This window comes from Emys orbicularis, chromosome 1 (genome assembly GCF_028017835.1).
Source record: "Emys orbicularis isolate rEmyOrb1 chromosome 1, rEmyOrb1.hap1, whole genome shotgun sequence".
NCBI lineage: Eukaryota > Metazoa > Chordata > Testudines > Emydidae > Emys > Emys orbicularis.
The window spans coordinates 215,747,895-215,775,584 of NC_088683.1; the positions used below are offsets into that span (position 1 = coordinate 215,747,895).

At 41.6% G+C, this 27,690-nt stretch overlaps 1 protein-coding gene across 1 annotated transcript; it reads left to right on the forward strand.

Moving 5' to 3' along the window:
- The first annotated feature begins 910 nt into the window (after positions 1–910).
- DYNLT3 (dynein light chain Tctex-type 3) lies at positions 911–13,601 on the forward strand. Its single transcript, XM_065401132.1, has 5 exons — positions 911–985; positions 2,991–3,032; positions 7,713–7,836; positions 9,445–9,522; positions 11,130–13,601. Exons 1-5 carry the CDS (start codon positions 956–958, stop codon positions 11,204–11,206), a joined length of 351 nt encoding a protein of 116 aa, XP_065257204.1. The 5' UTR covers positions 911–955; the 3' UTR covers positions 11,207–13,601.
- The last annotated feature ends 14,089 nt before the right edge of the window (positions 13,602–27,690 follow it).

Sequence of the window (27,690 nt, forward strand, 5' to 3'; positions counted from 1 at the left end):
GAAGGGATTATGAAATTACAAGGAAAAAAACTGAAAACTGAGCAACTGAGGGTGAAAGATTTTTCCTCCATCAGTTTAAGATGTTTTAACTCCTATTTAACGCCAAGGTTTAACAGGGAAAGACCATCTGTAAAGATCCCACAACCCCAGCCCCCAAGGAAGAGACGCAAAAGCTCATACAGCATTTTTCTACCGCTTTATACAGCATTTTTCAACCACAAGGTCTCAAAGTGTTTAACAAAAGGTGCCTAAGCATCAGCTCCACTTTTCAGCAGGGAAGATTTAAGCACAGAGAATTTAATAATTTGTCCCAAATCACACAGCTCTAACAAGTGCAGAGCCAGGAAAAGAAGCAGCCAGCCCGCCTGCGAGCCAGCCTGGTACCTTAGCCAGTAGGCCACCGCCTGTCCACAGTGCAGCACCGGAAACCTCAAGGGTTCTCCAGCAAACCCAGGGGAGCCAGACTTGATCTTTCTAGGGGTAAAAGAGAAGAGGAAAGAATCCCCCTCCCCACACACCAATCTCAGAAGCCCTTTCCAGCCTTTATTATACACGGCAGGGGCTGGAGGCGGGGGAGTGAGAGCAGCACACAAGCCCATTTGTCCCCCTTTTGACAGGTCACCAGAACACAGCACCAGGCAGCAGTGACCGACGGGCTTTCACCACAGACATCAGCCCCTTCACTGCTGCCCATTTACTCCAGAGCAGGAGCGGGCGGTGCGGTCAGGTGCAGTTCAGGAGTCTCGTCTCCTCCCCGCACCTGGAATCCCCCCCCCCCCATCGACACCCCCGCCGAGCCCGCCCCCATCGCCCCCCCCCCGGTTGTGCCGGGAGCTCCGACGGGCGCGCTCCCCCCGGCGCCCGGCAGGGGTCGCTGCCGCAGGAGGCCCGCAGGCCGGCCGGGGCGGGGGAGACGGAGCCGCGCCAGGCCCAGAGACGCCGCCGGAGCCGGGCCATGGAGGAGTTTCACCCCCACAACGATGAGGTGGGGCGCTGCGGGGGGTCGCTGCGGCTCGGGCCCGCGCCCAGCACCGGGGCCATCGCCCGGCACGAGGGAAGCGGGGCGGGCTTTGAGCGAGCGGCCTCGGGGGCTGGGCCCCGGGGAATCAAACCGCCGGCAGGACGGAGCCCCGGGGAAGGGGAGTCGGGCCCCAGCTCGCTGGAGTGTCCGTGTCCCGCAGCGCGGAGCCCGCGCGCCCCGGGGGTGGCACCGAGTTGTGTATCCCGCGGGGTCCGCCGCCTTGCGGGGTGTCTGGGTCAGGCAGGTGCTGGCCCCGTGTGACAGCGGCTGGGTGCAGGGCGCTGCCGCAGGGCCCTGGTCCAGAAGGCCCCTTTTCCTCCTGGGCTGCGGCTGGGAAGAGTCACACACTGGGACAAGGCTGGGTGGCGTCTGGCAGAGGTGGGAGTTGAAGGTAGCCAGATCTGTACCAGCAGCTGCTTCTTGCAACGCCCTTGCTAGGGAGTAGGCAGTGGTTTGAAGCAGAGCTAGATACAACTATTGCACCAGAAGACATAAGCTCAGTTGCTGGGGCGAAGATCTGAAAAAATCATCTGCAAGAAGGCTTCAGCATCTCTGTGGAGAAGGGATGGGGAGGGGAGGGGAAGAGAGGGGGGGACAAACAAGTGTAGAAGTTTCAGTTTATTAAGTTCACTCTGAATAAATCTACACCTGTTTTTTTCCTCCCTGTCTTCCTGTGTAAAAAGAGAATATATTCTTAGGACAATTCTTGAGCTTTGAAAGAGTGCAGAGAAGTTGAGAATGGCAAAATGGCTTTAGAGGGAGTGATTTGATTTAGGGCTAGTTCCTGCAACTGGATCTGCTTGCACAGCTTTCTGCACCATGCGCAAAGCCCCATTGATATCAGTATCAGGGGTCCACCTGCACAACACCAGTCACAGGATGTGGCCTTTCAAGGATTAAGGGACAATCTTCCTAGAGCACAATGTTCATATTTCAAAAATAAGCTTTGAAAATCCTACTGGTTTAGTTATCTATTGATATTTGTGACAGGTTGGTAACCCCAAAGCATAAATCAGTTTTTTTGACAAGAAATGCAAAAAACTTCTGGGCCTACTCTAAGAACAGTAAAGTGAATGACAAGATCTTATTTATTTCATTTTGCCATGCTGTTCCCAGCCAGAGTAGAAGAATTAAACTAACCAGATTTAATCTATTCAACCCTGCCTCTCCACTTCTAGGAACCACTAGAGCATAGCGAAAATGATGAGAATTAGTACTTTCTCTTTGGGTAGGCTGCTTATGCATCTTTGTCTGTAAAGACAGCACCCAACACCAAAGTGTGGGGGAGTGGAAGGAGAAGGTAACATGTGGAATAAACTAATGGAGGGAAGGCAACAGAGAAAAAAAAGAACCAAAAGATGAGAAGGGAAAACCAGCAGACAAATGCAGAGAAGACGCGTGATTTAAATAAAAAAAAAATATTCTGAATAAGTGACTTGGCATTCTAGTGCCTATAAAACTCAGCAGTTGTCGTACTAGGGTTGCAATCCCCTGTTTTATCGTTTGTTAAAATAAGTGTAAAAAATAGTCAATAGGAATCCTGATTTCAGTGCGAGTGGGATTGGGATCCCTATGAAGGGAGTTCAATTCAGTCTTTTGTTCTGGTGGATATTCATGATCATGTGTAAGGCATGCGTAGAGACATGGTATAAGAATCTTTTAGTTTAGGGAAAAATGAGTTTGGACCCTGGTATCCAGGCCTCAGCTTTTAAAATCCCTCTTTGAGGGGGTTGTAACACAGCAATTAATGCCAGATGGCAGCTGTGCTGTGTTGAAGAATGTGGAGGTATTTTTAAAACTACTTTTGATCTAGTTTGGGTTTAAAATACAATTTAACTGGGTCTGGTGCTTGATCTATGCCTTTTCTAGTTGGGGTAAGGAAAACTATATCCCAAGTATTTCTTTTCTCCCCAGAATAATGTGAAATGCTATAAGTAACTGATTATACTTCTAACTTTTTAAATTATAGATGACCTTCAATGCTGAGGAAGCCCACAACATCGTTAAGGAGGTAGGCTGTGTTTAACAATTTTAGTGACTTGAATGAAATACAATATTTAGAAAAAGCTGCATATCACTTTCAGTGATACTTTCATGCTTTTAGCATACATGCATATTTATTTATTAAATATAATTTTGGAATTAGTTTTGAAGACAGATTTTTAATGCCTTTTTATACAAGGAAAAGTAGGCTATGATGACTAGTCTGTAATAGAATTTGTTAAATGCAACACCATGGCAACCAGCAACTGAATAGTGCAGAGCCTATTGCTTACAGGTCCTGTGGAGTTCTCTAGGAGACAGTGTATTAAAATGAGATTCCCTGAAGGACTTTGCAGACTCTGCAAGTCCCTCTCTGCATGTCCTGTCAAACTTCACATTTCAAAAACTGTTCCAGTATGCACAGCAAGCACAAAAACAATGTCAGATAAACAGTTCAGCTCTTTACACAACTAGCCTTTCAAGGTAAGGACAAATACTGTACACTTTTTTTTGCGCATCTGATACAGGGAATTAAGCCAAGTATCCATGCCCCATTTCAAAAGTTAAGTAAAGCTACCATACTGTTGTCTAGCATTAATGCAGCTCTAGAAAGACTAGAAACCTGGAGAAGATTTCTTTTGAAAAAACATTCATAAAATGGTATAAAGTAATAAATGGAAGCCAACAGCCCTGTCTTACTTCCTGTACGTGTCACAATGTATAAAGGTTGATTAAAACTAGCTGAGGGGTTTGATCCTGCCCGTCCTCAGGGCATAGGCCTCCTAAATAACTTAATTGGGAGTTGAGTGCATGGGGTTTACATCACTGAATCTAAAAAGTGTACACAGTCTCATTTAATTATGTAGACTTTTTCAGATGTTAATTTCGTTACAATTTAAGATTGGTCAATATTATATTTAGTCTCAGCATGTGAATTCACATGACTGGATTCCTTTATGATAGAGGCTGCAATTTAATAAGAATTAGAAGGGATTAAATTTACAGGGAATGCTTTCAGTTTTTCACCATTTTAAGTTTACACCGTTGATTAAACCAACGTATATTGTTTCCATTAGATATGTTCCTTTACTGAAAGGTGTTTTTTTTTTTTTTTTTTAATGTTCCAGTAGCACTTAGGAACCCATACTGTACTTCAGAACACAAGCAGTGACACCTCAGCATTCCAGGCAGCCACAGGTTATCAATAAGAGTAATGGGAAATTTTAGTTCCTTCACTGTAAATAAACTCAAATGTTCATTTGACAGAATTGTTAGAACGTATTCAATGGCAAAAAATCCCATTAAGGTTGCTGGGTGGTACAGTATGTGATCCTGTTGCAGAATGTTGAGTTGAGCAAAACTCCAACTGTATTTCCCAGTTTTCAGAAGAGTTAAAGTTGCCCACCTAAGCATTAGAATGGATAACAGACTTACCTTTACTCTGCCAACCCCACAGTTGCTGAAATACACATTCTTCTCCTGCTTTCACAACTCATTCATTCTCACCCACAAAGCTCCATCTAACTCTATTAAAGGACAAAGAAAAAAATGATTGCACACGCCACCTTCCCTATGTTCCCCTGGAGCTGGTAGTAGCCAATGGGAGTTATTTGTAAACACTCCAGGTGCAATCAGTATGTTATGTGTATCTGTGCTAAATGGTGAAGACACTCGTTGGGCCTGTTTGGTAAAGGTGTATTCGGGATATGAGGATGTCTGGATTATTTTCAAGTGCGTAGTAAAGCTTTGATTGTGATTTGAGGAGATCTTTGTTTTGCACCCTTTGTGCATGAGCAAAGGGAAGAGCTGCATGTATACCTGCAGGATACTGTATGCGTTATTTCAGTGCAGAATTGCTCGTTATATACTTTGCAGGGCAAAGGGGTTTTATTACAAAGGGCAATTGACTAAGTGTATGAGTGAAGGCCAGGATCTGGAACCTCCTGAATCTTACTCACACTGGCCTTTGGCACTATTATTAGGGATGTAAAAGTTTAACCAGTTAACTGATAAGCATCAGTCTTATTGGTTTCGGTTAATGATTAAACTCCGTTCCCCCATCCAGGACTCCAGCCGGCCCCACGTAAAACATGGGGCTGCTGTAGCACCCCTGGCACCCCTAGTTCCCCGGTTAGACATTTAACAGTGTAACCAATAACATTTTAATCAGTTACACGGTCACCTTTTTTAACTGCTATTTACATCTCTAGTGAGTATGTGGTATGTGCATACTGAGGCATTGCTTGAAGAGGGTAGATGGAATGTGATATTGGGCAACCTTTGTCCCCCTCCCCCACTTTGTCCTTCCATAATGTTAGCTGGATTCCTGGGGATTGTAAAAGCTTGTACATTTCAACAATTCTTAGGGTGGCAGAGTAAAAGTTACGTGTGTTAACGAGGCATATTGGGGCATTTCTGAAAGAGGGCACAGTTAAGGTTGCATGGGCAACCTTAATTGCATTTCCTAGTTTTCAGAAGTTTGAGTTTTGCTCCACTGAGTGTTCTGCAAGGGGACGATCTACCACCAAGTAAACTATACTAATAGAAAGTTATAGTTTTTTACTATTGAATTTCCTAGTTTTTTGAACAGGAAAGATATGTTGGTGGTAGGGTTAGTAGGCATTTAGGTAGTTGTACACATATCCCACAATTGCATACTAAACCAGCCAGCCCACCACTATCTTGCCATTCCCATCCCCCCATGCGCACATCCCAGCTGGACCCCACTAGCTCTGCTTTGGCACACCTCCCCAGCCATATCCCTGACTCATTCACTACCTTTCCCCCTTGTAACCGGGCCCACTACTGTACCTAGTCTCCCCTACTTGTGGTGGTGGGAACACATCTCCCTGAAGTCTTCACACCCTGGTATACAAAAGTTTCTATTGCTGTTACTTCCCCCCACCCCCTCATAACCCAACTCATGTTTAGTGCCTGGAGTTAAAAATAAACTGTGTTACAGTGGAATAGTGTTTCTGTTCAGGTTTCAGAATGGTTAGAGGGTGGAGTTTGTGGCAGGGGCAGTAAGAGAAATGTTTTTCTGTTCCAAAATACAGAGTTTTATATTTGAGAGAAAGCTCCTCTGACCCCATCCAATAAAAGTACTCAATCTTCCAAAACAGTGATGTTTCAGAGCTCGTAATATTTCTGTGCAATACAGTAGACTTTTGGTCAGCCATGACCCATTCAATTTCCTGATTAATCTTCTTCCAACACTTATTAATAGCTTTCATCTTATTGCTGTAGCAGTTATGTAGACACTCAGCCAAATCAGAAAACTATCACAGTCCCCGGACACAAATCTCTGATGTGGTCCAAATCTGCTCTCATACATTGTATGAGGTGAACACCAGGAATAAGAGCCAGATCATTTCCATTCAAGTGAATTGCCAGTGTGCCAGGTAGATCACAACTTCAAATCACTGGTTACACACCAGAAAGTGGGCAAAACACAATGCCAATGCAGACCACATGTCTCAACCCAAATCACTTGTCATGGTGTACACCTTGCTGTCTGGGAAACTTCTGCAACCTTGTGATCCAGGAATTGCCTAGAATCTGCATGTTGACAACTCTGGCAACACACAGTCCTTTTCTCTCAGCAGTCAAGGTAGCTGCACTGCTAGTTCCAAACCTCCATGCCGTGTCTTTGGAAACCACATTAACCTGCCCCCAAGATCAGGAAGTTACCTCTCACTCCTTTTCTGCCCCCTCACAACTGCAACCCCTCTTCCTGTCCCATCATTTCCTCCCTTCTCCACCCCAAAGTTCTGTCTCCTCCCCACCTGATATAACAAAACTTTGGTTAGATTGCCTGCTGACCTAATAGCAAGCACAGTAAAACCTCCCCATAAATAAAAACACATAAGACATCTTTTAGCTAGCAACATGAGTTATTAAATATTTATTGTGCAGGTGTACAAAGAAAAGGTCAGGTTCAAAGGAATGTGCGGACATAAATGCCCCGGGCAAGCATAAAGTAACTGCATAGAAACCCTCTCACTTTTTTCCCCTTTATGGGTGCATGTTAGCTGTAATTCTTTCAGGCAACACATCTGTGCAAGGGTAGTGAACATGATTTTAAATATCCTCTCTCAGTTTGGGTTCCCATGCACCCTCTCACTTAGAGGGTGCCATGCACTACATTGATTAAACAGATTGAAACTATTTTTATCCACATCACATCAATAGTTTGGTCCCTAGCTCTGTTAAAAAAAGCTAGAAACAAAAACGGCTTCCCCCCCCCCCCTCAAATTACTTCAAATTAGGGTCACTAACCCTACCCTGTGCCCTCCTGAGGCACACCTGCTTTCAAAAGAATCTGATTCAGCATGTAGATTTTAAGAAAGCTTGACTTTTAAACAGAAGTCATGTTGCAGTCTTAACTATTTAAAAGGTATTTTCTGCAATACATTTCTACTGACAGCCTCACTTTGCCACATCAGTTGTACCTTTGAGCTAGACAGAAGAATATATAGTAAATATCCCAGCATCTATGGATGCTGAATTATATTTCATTTCCCATTTCAGCAACTGGTATGCAGTGAGGTAAATTGATTTCAAATGATTAGTCTAAGATACTCAGTTGCCCTGCAAGTGTTCTGGGATTGTTTATTAAATATTTGGAGTTACTCTATTAAACATGGTTTGTTTTGAGACATTTCATATTGATGTATTACTAGTGCAATTGATTTTTCTCTATTTGTAGTGCATAGAAGGGATTTTGGGCAAGGTAGATTACAATCACAACAAAGTCAATCAGTGGACTGCAACTATAGTGGAGCAATCTTTAACACATCTGGTAAAACTAGGAAAAACATACAAATACATTGGTAAGTACCAGTATCCATACTTTGCCTTATACAATTCAGATGAGTAATTGCTGGGAAGAATTCGTTTTCAAGCTAGGAGGTACTTTGAAGTTTAAAAACATACCCTCTTAGTTTTCTCCTGTACTGTAATCTCTCCCGTCTCACCCATCCGTCACACACACACACCCCCCACACACCCCCAACAGGTGATTAGGAACTGAGAAAATGTCCGTATTATTTGTGTGTATGCTTAATCACTTAGACATTTATATGCAACAAAACTGTGGCAGTTTTTTCATTTTTACTTGATGCTAAATGCTGATAGTGTGCCTAGCCCTGTACAAGACATACCATAGGGACAGTCCCTTCCCAAAGGAGCTAAATCTGACAATTGTCTTTCCTGTTTCTCTTTAAAAAAAAAAAAAAAAAAAAAAAAAAATCAATGAAGGGAAAGTAAAGAAAACCCAAAGTTATTACATCTGCCAAAAATTCTCATAATTTCAGAAGGTAGGTTGTATTAATCTAAATCCTTACCAAAAGGATTTTAGAAATATTTGTACTTGAGGTTTAGCGTACAGTACACACCCTTATAGAGGATGTTCAATTGATTTCATCCTAAAGGGTAGATTGTGTCCACTGTTTTCAGGGATGCACATGTAAAGGAGAAGTTAAAAGGGAAAAAGTACACACTATGCCCACTTTGGCCCGTATGTGTAGGCTGGACACAGTGGCAGGGCAGGTCTTTCCTTTGGGGGGGTGCAAGGACTCCTTCCAGCTCGAGCGGATGCTGGCACTTGCTTCTTCAAAGGCAGCTGGACCATGCTAGATGCTGCACCCACTTAAAAGATGGTGTAAGACTACATGCTGCTTCTGCTCAGAGGAGTTCCAAAAGCACCATCTGCGTCAGGCACAATTCCTCCTGCAGCTCGCACTGGGACAGTGTGCCTCCACACCAACTTGGTGAATGGCTGTGCCTTCAAGTGCAAATTAATTCTAAATATTTTAAAAGATTTAGTCATACCAGTGAGCTTTCTGGGAAAGGGGTTATTTGCATACCACTAGGGTTATGTCTACACTGCGAGCTAGGGGTGTGATTCCCCTCCTTGTGTATACATACTCATGCTAACTCTCAGAGCAGTGTATAACAACATAGCCATGGTAGCAGCAGCATGGCTGAGCCTGAAACCAGTGGCTATGTACTCAGTCTGGCTCAGTCATGTCTCCACTGCCACTACCTGTGCTACTACGTAGTCTAGAAGATATCTAAACAATTACCCCAAAAATGATAGATCAGTGTTAAGACACTTTCAGTAGACTTCATATTAAAAATCTTAGTATGAAGATTTTTAAAGGGAATGTTGCATAATAGCTTTCTTTGTTTTGAGACTAGTTAAAAGGTAACTGAAGGCTTGCAGGTCAGTAAAATGGGAGCTTGTCTATGACAGTGTGATATAACAAATACATAAAGGGAAGAGGCTGCCAGTCTTGTTTTGTCACTAAATGAATTAGACTTGGCTGCGTTTTGAGGTTTCCAATTATATGTTTCATGATGGTAGTTTCACTCAGTCTGCAGATTAATCAGTCTTGTTTTATTAATGAAAACACTGATTTTATTACTCTGTCCTTCAGTAACCTGTGCAGTGATGCAGAAGTGTGGCGCTGGTCTCCACACAGCAAGCTCGTGCTTTTGGGATACCACAACTGATGGTAAGTTCCCTCATTCAGATTCAAGTCAAATAAAAGACGGTGAATGTGCTACCCGTTGCTCAGCTGTGCTACAAATAGTATTTTTAGCAGTTTGAAGGGTTGATTACAAAAAGCCACCAACTCCAGACCCGGAAGCCTTGTATGCATTTTCAACAGATGCACCCAGGATTGAATGAATAATAGATGGATGGAGAACACTGGGGTATGACAAAATTAGCAATACCAGTGGAGCTATTTTCAGTATGAAAGAAAGATTGTGCAAATTAGTCCCCATAGAAGATCTTCAATTGTAGGGACGCTGACTTAATTAGTAGTGTGTGCTCTAAATGTAAATTTGCAATTCTGAATGTTTGCCTACTTATTATAAGTGGACTGCCCTACTCTAAGAGAAGCTGGCACGAATAAAGAATTGGCTTTTTTTTTTAGCTAAAGCTTTTCTTTCTTTCTTGCAGTCAGTTGCCATGTTCCTTTATTTTATTCACTTATGCATTATTTCCAAGTTCCCCCATTTCAGTTCACCGTGTGGTGTGGTAAGATTATTGGACTGCTTTCAAGCCTGCCAAGGCTCAGTTTCTTCAAGTACCGTAGAAAGGACTTAAAATGAGGCACCAGGATTCTGTTGTAAAACAGGTCAAAAGATTGCATTTAAAACACAAGACTGAGTTGAATCATTAGTTAGAAAATAGGTTCCAATAAATAAGTACATTCAGGTCAGAGTTTGTGTTGGGATACGTATATATTGTTGGCTTTAGAAATGTCAGAGCAGCAGCTTCTTTTGCTGATTTCCCATTATGTCCATGTAAATAAAACCACATATTCTTATCTATGTTCTTAATGTCATAAGTGTAGTACGAGTCTATTCTTATTTTGCCATGGAAGTTTCTTTTACATACAAAAAAGCAAAAGAGCCAAAAAGTATATAAAAGGATTTGAAAATATTGATTCATTGGCTGAACGTGGAGGGAGGGGGAATTCCTTGTTGGCAGGGTGGCAAGGACTGACTTAAATCAATGTTTTTAAAAACTCATTCTGAACCAATCTTCTCTCCCTGTGACTGTGCCAGGTAGGCTTTGAGCTTAAGTAACTATCAAACGCTATATGTTGTGTGATAGGGAAGAACAAGAAATGATTTTCTGACCTCAGGAAAATTATTAGTTCACGAGGACAGGAGGAAGTCATTAATCTGAGCTTTTCACTCCATTCTTTCACTCCATAGTAATTTACATTTCTCTAATCTTTAGCTGTAGAATCAAAAGTTGGAGAAAAAGCTATTTTTCTCCAGGTTTATAGAGAGAATTTAATTTGTTATATTATATTGGGGTTTTTATCTTATTTAAAACTAAGTTTATTAGTAAATAGTATGTGTAAGTTTGATGCAGTTTTGATGGTATTAGTTTCTGTATTCCAAAGAGAAAAAGGTAAGAGTAAATTCATCTTTATGGAGAGGATTACAAATTCCTATTACATTTCCTCAGAGAAATGAGTATCTGAGGGTTTTTTTAATCCTAAATTTCTGGTCTTTTGCACTGAAATGTAATAGAATTTAACAGAGAAGGCATGGGGAGCAAGCTTATTTTCTAATTTTTTTTTTTTTAATGATCTTTTAGGTACCTGCACAGTGAGATGGGAAAACCGGACTATGAACTGCATTGTCAATGTTTTTGCCATTGCTGTTGTCCTGTAGCTGACTGGAGTACAAATATTAAGTTACACCAAAGCCTTTAAGATCAGAAAGTATCAAAATCTCAAAGCATATTGCCATTATATAATACTGTTTGTGCACTAAAGAAAAAGGTATGAACATGCTGTAAAGTCCATTACACAAAATGTACATTCTGAACAAATTCTTTCAATTTAACTTGTGACAACTGGCTTTCCTTTAGCAAATTTTAGCAATTTAAATATTCCAGATTGATGATATGTTAAACTGGAGATGCCATGATATTAATAAAATGAGAATATGGATATTTGCATCAAAAGATTACATCTATAATGCAAGTGAAAGTGAGACTAGCATAGGTAAGCATACCCGTGCTTGCCTTAATCTAGGTAACACGATAGTATAGATGTGACTGCACTGGCTAGCTGCCCAAATACAAACCCGTGAGTGAGCCCGGGTATGTACTCAGGTTGCTAGCCCATGCTGAACCTGTGCCACCATGTCTACACTATTGTTATCCATACTAGCTAGATTAAAAATAACACAGGCATGCCTAGCCACACAACAAGGACACCTTCACCTGCAGTGTAGACATAGGCAACTGACACTTTACTCACAGGGAGATGGAGTAATTTAATCAGCGGAAGGGAGATGAAAGGATACAAGCATTAAGAAGCAGCGAGATTAAAATGCAGTTGGGAACAGACTAGGAATATATTACATTTACAGTATTCCTAGTATTGTATGATAGGTATCAGTGCCTCATATCTGATTAAACAAGGCTATTTCTAGATTATGCATTGATGCTGCATGAACACCACAGTTACCTGATCAAGCGTAAAAAGCCCAAACTGCTTCTCTGCTTGGGGGACAAAATCATGCCAAAGCATTTATTTCTTCAGTGGACTCTAGTCCTTTTAAAGGGTATGATCTTTCTTCAAATACCATTTGGAACGTTGTCATTGAATTAAGTGGAAACATGATTGGGTGCACTGTTCATTAGCACTCAGTGCATATGAATATATATTTCTTAAGAAGAATTCACTAAATTATAAAACTAGTTTAATCTGACCTGGCCCGATTGGTTCAGTGACTAGAAGAATGTAGGAAAACTCATGATGTGAGCACTTTGCACATTCCTGATCCAGTTTAAGTAGGTGTCTTTCCTAACAAAGGACCCAATTCTACACCCGTTGACCTCAGTAGAATTATGTAGAGTTAAATAAATGAGCTTGTGTAGGTAGGAGATGCCCACATTTTTAAAAGGGCCTTATTCTCTCTAAGCACAAATATATGATACAGAACATATCCTTTAATTATATTTATAAAAGTATTGCCTATACTCCCAAGTCTAAAATTGTGTAATAACTATGAAGTAAAGTATAAAATAGTAAAAAATTAGTAACATAGCTAAGGCCCCCCCATCTTGCAAACATTCACACATGTGCTCAGTTCACAGATATGAGCAATCCTATTACATGAGACATTCACAGGATTAGTAAAATTATTTGTGTATGTAAGCAATTGCAGGATTGGGGGTCTACATTTTAGTCAATGCCTAAATTATGTAAATTGTCAAGTATTTGTACTGATCATAAAAAGATCCAAGTTGTTACTGCCACTGAGTAGCAGCCATTTTAAGTTCTGCCATATCTCAAACAACGCTTAAAGATTTTTTCTTATTTACTATCTATTCTAAAGATATTCAGTAACTATCTAATAGTTGCTATAAATCTGCTTTGCATTTTAACATGGACTTTGAAAGTACTGCTTCAATATTATGCAATTCTGATTTATTTATTTTTAATTATTTTTCACAGTCACTCTGATTTGGTCGAATGGCAAATATGTCCTTTAAAAAAAAAAAGTTACAACAACCCTGGTTCTTAAAACTGTATTTGAAATTGCTACAAGGCTTCAAAAGTTAGAACCTACATACATCTAGAATACACAATGCTAGTTCACAATCCATTGCTTGGCAGGTATAAATAAAATAGAATTCAGCTTTTATATGAGCACAAATAGAGTGAAGCTCAAGAATATTGCATTTGTCTAGGAGGCAGGTAGTGTGAAAACATTTGCATGGTGCACTGAATTTCAGTTTTATATAATAAAGTAAATTAAGAAAGATTATTTGGTTTAAGGGCAAGATGTGGATGGTAAAAATATAGGGATAGCTGCTATCCCATTAATTTTATAAGCTTTAGCTGCCATGACTGGAATAAATATTCCTAATAGCCATTAACTTTGTTAGTCTTTTTTGCTGTACTTGAAGATACGAAGTGATATCTTATTCAGTGTAACTAGGCTTGGTGGAGTTCCACTATGGAAAAGCTCACTAAACAATTTAAAAATATTGATTGTTGTAAAGTTACTTCATTTTGTTTCTACCAAAAATAAAGATGGTTTGCCTTGGCTGTATTTACCTTTGGTAGGATCAGCTCATCATAGATAGATAGCTTGCTACTACACTTCTTCCTCCATCTTGTATTGTTTTATAAGTGAAGCATGTTATTACAGGTGCACAGATATTTTGGAAACTATGGATCTGTCCTGGCAAGTGTCCCAAAATTCAGGGAGTAGTGCCGATTTCTAATATCCTTCCCCAACATTACATTCATCCTTACTGCCTTCCGTACTATTTTACAAGATAACTTTTATTGGATCAACAAATTACCTTCATTACAGAAACTTCAGGACCAGAGCACTTTATTCTATATTGTTTAATTGTCTTCTAATGGGTCAACAATCTACTTTGTACTTATTTTTCTTCTCAGTGACGGCTTTAGCTACAAACATTTATTAACGTTATAATTTATTCTAAAATACATGACTGCATTTCTTCAATATATAGTATTTTTAGATGCTAAATTCTGATTTTTTTAAATTCCCTTTATATCCAACCATCTCAAAGCACTTCAGAAAACTTACCATCAGACATGCAGTCTTATTAATGGGATGAAGATGAGTTTGCAGTGGGACCTATTATAAATCCCTAAAAAAATATTGTTTTAGAACCTAAGTAGTAACAAACTTAGCATGGTCAAAGATGGATAAGAACCTTGCAGATCCAGATGGAAAAAATACCAAAGCAGTTGGGGGGTGGAGCGGGGGAGTAAGGGGCAAAATGTCAATTTCTGTTACTTTTCTTCTACTAACCCTGCAGATTCCCTTCCAAGGGGTTGAACTGTACCATTTGGCCAGTGCAACCTGCTTTCCCCTTTTCATACTATGGAAATACCTGAGTTGGGATTCTCTGGCAGCTGAAATCATGTAGGAGCAAAGGTGCTAACTGTAGAGAATCAGGGTCTTTGCATAGATAGCCCTGGCCTTCACAGGTTGCATTAGACCCACCCCCTCCTTTTTCAGGAAGCAAACCGAGTCCCCAAATCCTGATAGAGTTAATGGGAAACTGAGTAGAATCTTACAGAATTTCTAGTCTCCATGTGTGGGAGCAACCCATATAGATGACAGTAAGGCCCAAAATTAGTCTTATGATTTCATACCACCACCAATTTCTGCAAACAGAATTTTGTCTTTCCAAAATAAAACCTTAAAAGTGGTTCTCTTATTATGCTTCTGTGATCAGAACAGGTGCAAAGCATGATACAATAGCCATCTCATGTTTGTATCAGCATCTTTCGGCAGAAGATCCTAAAGCACTTCACAAAATCAATGAAGCCTCATTTTTGTGTTAGTCTGTATAAGTGCTAGGTATAATGGCACTGCAGTTTTAAAGAATAATTAAAAATTATCATATTATTACTCTGTGAAAATTTATGTTAAGAAACTAGAAACTGCCATATAGAATAAAGAGACACGGTCAAATATTTCCTCACCCACTTTGTCCCTCTAATATCCTGGGACCAACATGGCTAGAACAAAACTGCAAACATACAGAATAAAAGCAGTACATCTCTCAAATCCAGTTTTTTCACAGTGGCCAATATCAGACACTTCTGAGCAAGGTGCAAAAAATCCTGTGATAGAAAATTCTGAAATAACCTGTCCACAGCAAGTTTTTATTACTCTTGATCGGTTAGGACTTTACTGCACAGTGGAGTAATGCAAATTACAAGGGTGTGATTTGTAAAATGCACTGATGTATTGCACATTAGTTGGTCCATTTAGACCCTGCTGGTGCACGCTAAAGGTTCCCTAGTGCTCTTTACCGTAGTACTGTTTGAAATTATACTATATAAACTACACTAGAGAATCTTTAGCGTGCACCAGCAGGGTCTACAACAACCAATTAATGTGCATCATATTAATGCACTTTAGAAATCACTCGCCTATAGTCTCCATTACAGTTCTGTGTAGACAAGCCCTTAGCTTTATGCCCTGAAGCACAAAGGTTTATATACACTGTAAAAAAAATCTTAAAGTAAGTTTTAAAGTAATTGGGTCATAATCATGTCTTGTCCTTTTTTGAATCCTGCATGACTCTTAAGATAAGATAAAGGTTATCTTAACCTATCTGTAGGTTTATACGTAGTGTAAAAGGGCAACAAAACTGGGCTAAATGGACATTTAAAAAACAAGTCCCTATATCTCCTGTCCCAAAGAGCTTATGTGAGCTAACTATAAAAAAGTAATGTTAAAGTGGGGAGGAGGGAGAAGTAATAGGCTTAAACAGTTGCTGTGCTTAGTAATACACACACAGTTTTAATGTTTATTTCCTTATAATTACATTGAATGCCTCCTCTTGCGTTATAAATAACTAGGAGGAGGCATTACTAACCACAACCACCATATAAGCCTGTTACTGTAACCAGTTTCCCCCTATCCTGCCCACTCCCCTCTGTATCATCCCTGGTTTATATGCAGATCACATTAGTTCTGTGGGGCAGGGTCCAAGATTTCTGGTTTATTTTTAACTGCCAGAGAGGCCTAACCCAAACTGAAAGTTTAGACCAGGAGTGGCCAACCTGAGCCTGAGGAGGAGCCAGAATTTACCAATGTGCATTGCCAAAGACCCACAGTAACACGTCAGGAACGCCCCCCCCCACCCCCCCGTCAGCTCCCCACCCACCAGCAGCACCACCGATCAGCACCTAACCCTCCATCCCTGTGCCTCCCGCCCGCTATGATCAGCTCTTTTGTGGTGTGCAGGAGGCTGGGGGGGGGGGGGGGGGGATACTCAGGAGAAGGGGCGGTGGCCTTGGGGGAAGGAGTGGAGTGGGGCCGGGACCTGGGGCAGAGCCAGGGGTTGAGCAGTGAGCACCCTGTAGCACATTGGAAAGTTGGCGCCTGTAGCTCCAGCCCCAGAGTCGGCACCTATGCAAGGAGCCGCATATTAACCCCTGAAGAGCAGCATGTGGCTCCGGAGCCACAAGTTGGCCACCCCTGGTTTAGGCAAAAAAACAAAAAACTTCAGCCATTTATTTACAGCTAGCATTTGACATTGCTTTGTGTAGTGAGTTTCACTTCCTACCATCACACACTGTCACAGTGAGCTCACACTCATGTTATATTCTGGGAGCAGAAGACACTTCCATCAATTCAGTGAGCATGTAGTACCCCAACATTCCTATCACCACTGGATCCCTCCATCTAGCCAGGAGAAGAAGTGGCCCGGCAAAACAGACCACTTACCCTTGGGCCCTTGCTTGGCGAATATCTTCCCCCAAATCCCCTGTACAGAGACAAAGAGCTATAGGTTGCAGCAGGGACAATCAGGAACAGCATGAGGGTCACCCCAGACCTGTAAAGATGGTTCTGGTGGAGCAGGCTGGGGGACTAGGCTTGTGGGTCATCATTCCCCAGACTTCTAAGGGGCAAGGTGCACTGGAGGCTGGTGGAGGGCTCATCCTGGTTCCCTACACCCTCTTAGTAGAGTGGGGAGAGCACCCCTCTGGATTCTGGTCATCACTTCCTAGGACCATCCACAAGCCCAAAAGCCTGGTAACAAGTCTCCCAGACTTGTCCATGACAGCTACTTTTGAATCTGCTTGAAAGCTGCATTTCAGTTTCCAATTCCTTTTGAACTTGTATTTAGGAAGTTTCATGGCTACTTCAGTGTGGCATAAAATAGTTTAAATATTCACAATAAACCCTGAAAGCTAACTGATCAACAAGCAGGGTATTAGCATAAGCTATAAAACAAGCCTCAACCCTGCTGCTCTTGGCAAAGGGCCATTAAGATGCATGCACCTATGAAGAGGCAGGAATAATAATAAAAGTTAAGGCAGGATAGTCAATTTGAGCTGATCTTTTAACCATTGAGCATTAGGGTAGCTTAGAATCCATAGCTAAGTGACTTCTTGGTGCAGCATCCTATCCCCCAGACAAACAAATGAATCAAAACAATAAAAAACTCTAACCTTAGTGGAAGCTGGTGAAACGGATCAACTGATTCAATGACAGGGAACTCAGTCTTCCAATCAGCAAATTTTCCTCCTCAAGGTTTTACCCTGAGTACAGTAAGAATGATTTCTAAATTGCTTTACATAATTAAAAAAGAAAAAGGAACAAAAAACACCCCATTAAAAATACCTATACTATAAGCCAGCCCCTAGAATAACTTCATGTGAAATGCACCCTTCCTAAGGATTTACTACCACCCAAGTAGCTGTTCTTATAGAAAGCAACAGAGGGTCCTGTGGCACCTTAAAGACTAACAGAAGTATTGGGAGCATAAGCTTTCGTGGACCAATCTACACGGGAGGTCCACTTCCTGGACACCACAGTACAAATAAGCAATGGCCACGTTAACACCACCCTATACCGAAAACCCACCGACCGCTATGCCTACCTTCATGCCTCCAGCTTCCACCCAGGACACACCACACGATCCATCGTCTACAGCCAAGCACTGAGGTACAACCGCATCTGCTCCAACCCCTCAGACAGAGACCAACGCCTACAAGATCTTCACCAAGCATTCTCAAAACTATGATACCCACACAAGGAAATAAAGGAACAAATCAACAGAGCCAGACGTGTACCCAGAAGCCTCCTGCTACAAGACAGGCCCAAAAAAAGAAACCAGGCACTCCACTGGCCATCACCTACAGCCCTCAGCTTAAACCTCTCCAACACATCATCAGTGATCTACAACCCATCCTGGACAATGATCCCTCACTTTCACAGACCTTGGGAGGCAGGCCAGTCCTCGCCCACAGACAACCCGCCAACCTTAAGCATATTCTCACCAGCAACCACGCACCGCACCATAACAACTCTAACTCAGGAACCAACCCATGCAACAAACCTCGATGCCAACTCTGCCCACATATCTACACCAGCAGCACTATCACAGGACCTAACCAGATCAGCTACAACATCACCGGCTCATTCACCTGCACGTCCACCAATGTTATATATGCCATCATGTGCCAGCAATGCCCCTCTGCTATGTACATTGGCCAAACTGGACAGTCACTACGTAAGAGGATAAATGGACACAAGTCAGATATCAGGAATGGCAATATACAAAAACCTGTAGGAGAACACTTCAACCTCCCTGGCCACACAATAGCAGATGTTAAGGTAGCCATCTTACAGCAAAAAAACTTCAGGACCAGACTCCAAAGAGAAACTGCTGAGCTCGAGTTCATTTACAAATTTGACACCATCAGATCAGGATTAAACAAAGACTGTGAATGGCTATCCAACTACAGAAGCAGTTTCTCCTCCCTTGGTGTTCACACCTCTACTGCTAGCAGAGCACCTCACCCTCCCTGATTGAACTAACCTCGTTATCTCCATACTGATTTATACCTGCCTCTGGAGATTTCCATTACTTGCATCTGAAGAAGTGAGGTTCTTACCCACGAAAGCGTATGCTCCCAATACTTCTGTTAGTCTTAAAGGTGCCACAGGACCCTCTGTTGCTTTTTACAGATTCAGACTAACACAGGTACCCCTCTGATACTTGTTCTTATAGAGTTTGCTGAATTCCCCCAGCAGCCTGATTGGAGTTTGAGTCTCCAGCCCTGCTTCCTTACTTGCCCATGACTACCTGTGTGAGGGAGAGGCAGGAGTTAACCCTTTGTTTGCTGAAAATCAGGGAGGCTCTGTGCACCCTGTCACACACAAAAGATTTTAAATGAATGGTATAGGAATCAGACATGTTTCATTCTTCACTCTTTATATTCCCTATCCGATGCTATAGTTTTAAGTCAGACAGAAATAATATGTTTTCACTTACTATTTATCAATTATTAATATATATTTCTATTGTAGTGGTGTCTAGAGACCCCAAACAGGTCCCCAGGAGCCCCATTTACAAGGTGTTCTGCAAACAAATGCCCTGTCCCAGGGGTCTTTAAATGTAGGATATAGATTCACTATACAACAGAGGGGTGAAAGGACAAGGTAACATCACAGATAGGTGTGATTACCTTTGCCAACAGTCACGATGGTCTCAGTAGTCCCTAGTCTAACCAATGCCAGACAGTAAATTTGTGGGCTTGTTTAATGTATTTTTTTTATTATTATTTTTTCTTTGTTGTTCCTTGACTTTAAAAAATAGACTGGACAAAACACAGGAATCCACCCTAGAGTTTTTAGTGATTTCATTTGTTAGTTTGCATTTGATGTCCATATGATCCTGCAGATCAATGTTGTGGCATTTGTATAGGGTATGTGTTTGAACAATATTCTTTAAAAGGTGTGGATCTAAGGCAACAGGCTTGCATTTTATTTAGACATTCGAGAGACAACAGTTATCATATCAATAAAATATGATAACTGTTGTCTCTAGAATGGTCTGTTAATGCTATGAACAAAAATAGAGTTGAATATTTGATGAATATCAATGATGGTTAATTTGAACTATAGTTTACATGATTACTTATAATAAACTGTGATTTAGAAACATCAATACAACATTAAGAACAGTCTTGGAGTAGATAGAAAGGGAGGAAGACAATGTGGATAGTTTTAATTTAGAGATAACTCATATGTTCTGATCTAGGCCAGTTAGGGTTGGGTGTGGGAGATTTCAGCACCACTGAATCTGAACTAAGACCATCTTTTCACACAATAGTTATGCCATCTTGGGCAAACTCTTATGAATTTGCCTTGTTTGTGTAGTAGTTTGGGTTCATCTGAATTGGAACTGGAAAATACAAACTTTCCTGTTTTGGCTCCATCCTGGAATTTCTAGATTACCCAACAGGGCCAGATTTGGATCCCCTGAGTTGAATCCAAACCCCTCAGAAGTTTGGTTTTGAGATTCTGGGTTTGGGCCATCTCTCATTAATCACCTGATAGGTCTTTTCAATCTCTAATGTCTGTGGTTTTGCAAAGTACTTTGGTGTGTGACTACTGTAATATGAACAACTGCATATTTTGGTGGGCATACTGCAATATTTTCACTCGGACCATTTTATTTTTTGGGATACGGCTGTTAAAGATGTCACTTAATACTTAGCCCACTAGTGTGCTGAATACAGACCCTTTCTAAAGAGGAATATTCTGACTTCATTTTTAGATGTTTTTTGAATTTGACAATGAAGTGAACGTATTTATGGATGTTTTCCTTTAGCGGTCTTCTGACACATCTTCATAATTGTATTCTGCCTTATTATGTGATAATATTATGTCATTTTCCTGTTCTCATCTCAGCAGCATGCAACTAAAGATACTTAAAATAATATCAAAAATATAAAACATTTAAAAGTTTAGCTCATATAATTTTGTGTAAATGCTCAACTTCAATTAATGCAATGCAAATAAAACACATATAGGATTGGTCACTATAGAGTTATATTACTACCTACATTCTCTGAGTTTTCTTTAGGTAATTTGTTATGAAAGACATTATTTGAAATTAGGTGTAAAAGTCTCTTGTCTGATTTCCAGACAACCACACTGTGGGTTGCACAGGGAAAATTTTGTCCTTGTATTCTAGAAAGCTTCCTGGGATATTTCTTTTCTCAACCAGCAGATGGAGTCACATCTTTGTCTAATAGAAATGATGTTTTTATAGTATACCTAATCCCTAGAATATTTTAGCTAGTATTCGTATCTAGATTAATGTTCACCTGAAGCTTAATGAGAAATTCAAGGTTGAAATCACATTTATGTTTTTCTTCTGGTAAGAGAATGCATGGAGCCCCTACATGAAAAAAAATATCTCTCTAAACATTTCCCTAGTTTGCTTCAATTGTACTGTTCTGTTTGATCACTTCTGTTAGGACCCAATCCTGCCCGCACTGAAATCAATAGAAAAACTCCCATTGTCGTCAGGGGGCCCAGGATCTGACTCTTATGGCAGTGAGTAGAGAGAACCAAAGAATAATAACTATTTACATGTACTTTCCACAACTAGGGCCTTGCTCAACACCAATTGAAGTCAACTGTGGGTGTTGGATTGTATCCATGGTGAGAAACAATGGGTGTTCAGTCCACCAAATTCACTTTGCACTGTTTCCTATGACACTACATGTCAACTGTGGTGTAAGGGAGAGGAATGGACATGTCAGGGGAGGGCTGGGAGCTTGATGGGGCGGAGTGTGTGGAGTAGAGCTCTACTACACCTGATCCTCACTGGTGGAAATTACAGAGCACCCCCATCTGCTCTAATTTTCACCAGCGCCAACTGACCCAGGATCCAAGGAGCTGCAAGTGGCTCCCTGCAGCCACCATTCTCCCCTCAGCCAAGTGCATCTCATGCATAGTGGAAACATGGGGCATAAAATCACACTGTAAACCAGGAGATACAGTCGGACTAGTCTGGATTATGTATGAAGAGCATATTGTTGTCACAGGAAATCATTGATCCAGCATACAAATATTATCCCAGAGTTTATGCTCATTGTACAGCCTTTCCCTTTAAGAGAGCCCCAGGTTTTTCTTTATTTCTGCAGTGTCACTCTTCCTGCATTTGAGCACTGCTGGACTTTAATGAGCAGCAGAAAGAAGGGGATCATTCTTCCAGCTAGTCAAAGTGACTTTCCTGAGAATGCAGTTTGACTCTTGTGTGCTGCTTTACCATTCTTCATATGATTTGTACTGTGCCTACTAACCACTTGATATAACCCATAAGATACTTCATTGAACGCTGGAGTCTTTTTTAGAGCCTACTCAGAGTCCTGGTGATTGCTGGAAGGGAAATAAACGCAGCCCATGTTCAGTCACTAATTGGTTTCCTAATTGTCCTGCCTACGCCCACTTGTGGAGGACAGCCAAACTGGGTGTGTCTAGAACATAGTTAAGAAAAACACATCGGGTTTTAGCCACAAAGGGGACTTAGGCTCAGCATTGCAATGCCTAACTTTAGGTAGCCTGCTGCCTAGTGGCATCCACAGCCCCGTTTCGTGCCCAGGCTCCCTATACAATGCGGCGGAGAATTAGGTGTCTATAGGAATGAGATCCACAAAAGCCAGCAAGCTGAGTGGGGAGCCACTGAGGCTAGCCAATCGGGGAGATGATTTAAAGGAGAAGCAAATTCTACAATGTTGGCTCCACTACCAAAAACCACAAAACCAGTCACTCTGGAAGCCCGTCTCGAACACTGCACCAACTGCGGCAGCTGGAAAGCACTGGTCCAGCTCTCCACTGCTTTGCACCCTGTGCAGTCACTTACACCTGTGCAAAGTGAGTGTAAAATGCTGCCCCTCGGCACAGTAGCCTTTGACACCCACCTTGCATGGGAGTAAATGCCCACCCAGGTTGTAAGGCAGTTGGCAGTCAGGCCTGAAAGTTCAAACCAACTGTGCTTTCTCTGCAGCCAGGATCCTTTATGTAGCTTTCCTGTTGGATTGCAGAACACACAGCCCATTTTCCATTGACTGACAATGAGCAGTTTATCATTGGCAGTGGGAGAAATGAAAGCCCAGTCTGATGGATTGTATCTTGAAACTAATGAAATAACTGTGGATTTAGTCTGAGCAGCTAAGCAAGGAAACATCTGTTACTTCTGAAAGGGAAGCGGTTATCTCATTGGATTACATTTTACTCTTTCCATATGCTGATAATATCAGGACCGCTTTCATCATTTTCTTGGTTTTGGCATTAGTTTCTGCTCTTTAGATGATCAACAATTATAAATGGTCCCCTTCTTTTTTCTCTCTTGCTTTAGCCTAAGACATTACCCAGGGAAAGGGTTAAAGCATACAGGATGAAATTCATTCTTGTGTAGAGGGTCAGCATGCAGAAGGCTTATGTGGGACTGTCACTGGCCCCTGGTGTGGTCTTTTGAGGGGTCTCTGCTACCCCTGACTGGCCTTCCTTTGTTAGTCCCTGGTCAGGCAGTTCTTGAACCCTCACCTCTAAGTCTAGAAGCATGCTTCAGTCTCTTGGCTATGTTCAGGGAGGCTGGTGCAGGGGTGTTGCCCCTTTGCTATCACAGACCTTTCTGACTTCCTTTCCTTCTGTGTACTCTCCCCTTTATAGCAGGCCTTGTTTTTTTCTATTGGATGCAGTTGTGGGTGCCTGCCTCCATGACTGGCAGCTCTGGCAGCTGCGTGCTAGTGTGGTCAAGCTGCTTGCCTCCAAACAAGAGAGGCTCTCCTGTCTCCTCCCCCTCTGTCTACTCTCAGTATTTGGTTTGTAGACACCATTACATATCCTCCCCCACAAGACCGAGGCCTAGCTTAGCGTAGGCTGCTTCCCTGGACAGAAAACCGGCATTACAATGCAAACTTCCTGCTCGGTGTTGTATCCAAAAGGTGTATGGTTGTAATGACAGGTACCATCTCATGATCCTGGGATTTGTCTCTTTCATCACATTTAGCCAGCGCAGGGGCATGTGATCAGGGAGTACTGCAGGTTCTTTATTGCCCATTTGGCAGCTAAACTCTTTTTTCAAGATGGGAGCCCCAATCCTTACTACAGATAACTACGTCATCCAAGTATGCTGCCACATGTTGACTGTGCTATTGGAGTAATCAGTCCATCAAAGGTTGAAAAGTGGCTGCTGCTGTGTGTAACCCAAAGGGCATGGTCTTAAAATGAAACAGGCTGAGCAGCAGAGAAAGAGTTGTCTTCTCCTTGAGGGTCCCTCAGCTATTGGCACAGGCCCCTGCATCTCTTGTTCTAGCACTGGAAGGTCCAGGGTACCAGAGACACCTTCCAACTGTATGTCCCCACTGTCCAACAACCTAGTGGGTCATCACAGGCCTGTTTTTCTTCAAGGAGGTCTGGAAATTTTGGTGGGGCAGACTCGTCATCTGAGGCTGGTCTTATGGGTGTCATGGGTGTGCCAGCAATGGGCCTAAATCAGGGGTAGGCAACCTATGGCACGCGTGCCGAAGGCGGCACGCAAGCTGATTTTCAGTGGCACTCACACTGCCCGGGTCTTGGCCACCGGTCCAGGGGCTCTGCATTTTAATTTAATTTTAAATGAAGCTTCTTAAACATTTTAGAAATGTTATTTACTTTACATACAACAATAGTTTAGTTATATATTATAGACTTATAGAAAGAGACTTTCTAAAAACGTTAAAATGTATGACTGGCACACGAAACCTTAAATTAGAGTGAATAAATGAAGACTCGGCACACCACTTCTGAAAGGTTGCCGACCCCTGACCTAAATGCTTCTACCATGAGGTTTAGGGCCAAAGAAGTGGAGCTCTCACTAGGGTCAGCCAATCAAGGCCGGAATCTGGTCTCCATTCTAGGACATACCATGGTAGTGTCCTTGTCTTCAGACTCACTTTCAGATGTGCTGAGTAGGCAGGGCTGCATTACTCAATAGGCAGACTAAGCACATGCTTAGGGCACCAGCAAAGCAGGGGGCACCAAAAAAAATTTGATATTTGATATTTCAAAAAAAGCATCGAAGTAGTCATCATGGGAAAAATCAGAACTTTGTTAGACTTCCTTACACTCCACTACATACTCTTCCCCCGTTTTTCTGTTCTCTTTTTATTACTTATCCCCACCTAAACCAGGGGGGCATCCTACTAATGTAGATCGAAATAATGCAAGGAAATCAGATCCTGTCATGTACTGCAATAAATTTATGTTTTATTATTGATATATTCTTCTGAGTTATACATACTTGATTCGTTTTTTTTCTTTCTTATATATATAATAAATATACATAAAAATAATGTACGTTGTGTAATTTTTTTTTTTAAGTTCAGATAACTGAGATAAGGGGCAGGATGAAACGTTCCTCAATTTGAAAAGCCACACTGGTAAAGAAATGGCAAATCAAGTATGGCATTATCTGTGCCAAGTTTGCAAAATAGATTTCTCAAAGTGCAGAGGTCAATCTTATGACAATGCTGCCAACATGTCAGGGTGTTATGAAGGAATGCAGAAGCAGCTTTTAGAACAGAACAAATATGCCATATTCATACCATGTGCTGCACACTCTCTCAATCTTGTTGGCCGCAGTGCTGTTGATTGTTGTCTGGTGGCAGTAAATGGGCTCAACAGTCCAGTTACTTTATACATTTTTCTCTGCCTCAACACACCGATGGGCAGTTCTTAAAACATATTTGGGCAATGATCGTGTGTTGAAATCTCTTTCTAATACTCGCTGGAGGCACATTCAGTGGCAACAAGTGCAATTCTGGAGTCCTACTCAAAGATTGTGGATGCATTAGAAAGTATAGCTGAAGACCAATCACAAAAGGGAGAAACTATATGAGAGGCAGAAAACATTGCAAACAAGATGCAAGAACTAGAGTTTGTATTCATGTTGACCATGTGGAATGAAATTTTACAACACTTTTACCACACAAGTCAAGCTCTCCAAGAAAAAGAATTGGATTTGAAAACATGTGCAGACCTCTGTCAATCATTAGCAGACCACTTACACACTTTGAGGAATGATTTCGAAAGATTTGAAGACATATCAAAAGATATCTTGCCTGATACTAACTACAAAGAAGCCCAGTCCCGCAAGCGAATCAGGAAAAAACAAGCAAATGATAGCAGTGCAACAGAAACAGCATTGAATCCTAGAGGCAAATTTCGCGTATCTACTTACGACGCTATAATTGATACACTTGAAGCTCATATGAAGAGGAGAGGTGAAGTGTACAAAGAAGTATCAAGTAGATTTTCTTTTCTAAACGATATGGACTTATCTGACAAACAATATTCACAAGGTTCCCAAAAGCTAGTTGACTCATACCCTGTTGACTTGAACATGAATCTCTGTGGAGAAGTACGGCAGTTCCACTGTTATATGCGTGCAAAGCTTAATGAAACAGGAAAAATGAAATTCAGTCACATTGATCTTCATGACACAATATTGAAAGACGGAATACAATGTGTATTTCCAAATGTAGAGATCGCACTACGTATTTTTCTAACATTGATGATTGCTAACTGCTCTGCAGAATGCTCTTTTTCTCAGCTGAAAAGAATAAAAAACCCTCAGAGAACAACAATGTGTCAGGACAGACTTGATTCACTTTCCCTATTGTGTATGGAAACGGACATGCTTCGTCGAGTCAGCTTCAATGAACGTATCCAGAATTTTGCAATCAGAAAATCTAGAAAGAAGCTATTTTAATTTCAGCATACATGTAAGTTTTGTGTCATTTCGAAAAATAAAATTTTATTTTACAGTATAGTATTGTTTTTATTTTGAATTACATATGGGGGGGCACCATAATCTTTTGAGTGCTTAGGGCTTCTAAAGGTCTTAATCCGGCCCTGTGAGTAGGGGTGGGTTAGCCCTAGGGAGCCAACTGCATGTATTGGGCAGTGGCTTTGGTCCAGCACACTTTTGCCACCCAGGTCCCATGTCATGGTCCATTTCATACCAGTCACCTACCAATTCTCCCACAAGTAGTAAGAGGTTTCTATGTACTGTCTTTATTTGCCTTGGCCCCATTTCAAGTTTAATCTTGTAAACCAGCAGATCTTCTCCCAGTTTTTCCATCACCAGGTAATGTATTGCCTTCCATCTGTTGGCTATCCTGTGTTTGCCATCAACACCCAAATTTCACAACAGAACTCTGTTCCCTTGCTGGAGCTCTTGTAAACACACCCTAACATCATACCAGTGCTTGTTACTGTCAGTTCTTGCGGGTTGGAGCTGTAGCTATGTGATAAGCATCCCACAACTTTTCTCTTAATCGGGAGACATACTGCTGGTGTGTCTCATAGTTATCCCCATCCTCTGATATGCCTAAGCACAAGTCTATGCGTAATCCTGGTTCTTGCCCAAACCTCAAGAGATATGGGGTGATTCCTGTAGCATCATTGTTTGTGGCATTGTAGGCATGCACCAAAAACACAACATGCTGTCTTCAGGTTGCCTTCTGCTCTAGACATTAAGTCCCCGTATATTCAACAGATTTTGATTAAGCTGATCTGGCTGTGGGTCACCTTGTGGGTGATAAGGTGTTGTCCGGGACTTCTTAATTCCTGCCATCCTCACCACCTCCCTCAGAAGGTGACTCCCTGATTGGTCTGTATCTATGCTGGGAATCCATACACCGAAACATATTTCTCCTACAACAGTTAAGCGATGGTGGTGGCCTTCTGGTCATATGTGGGGTATGCCTGCATATACCATGTAAAATGGCCAGACACTACTAAGATGTTCCCAACAGTCTAAAGACAAGAAGTCAATGCATACCAGCTCC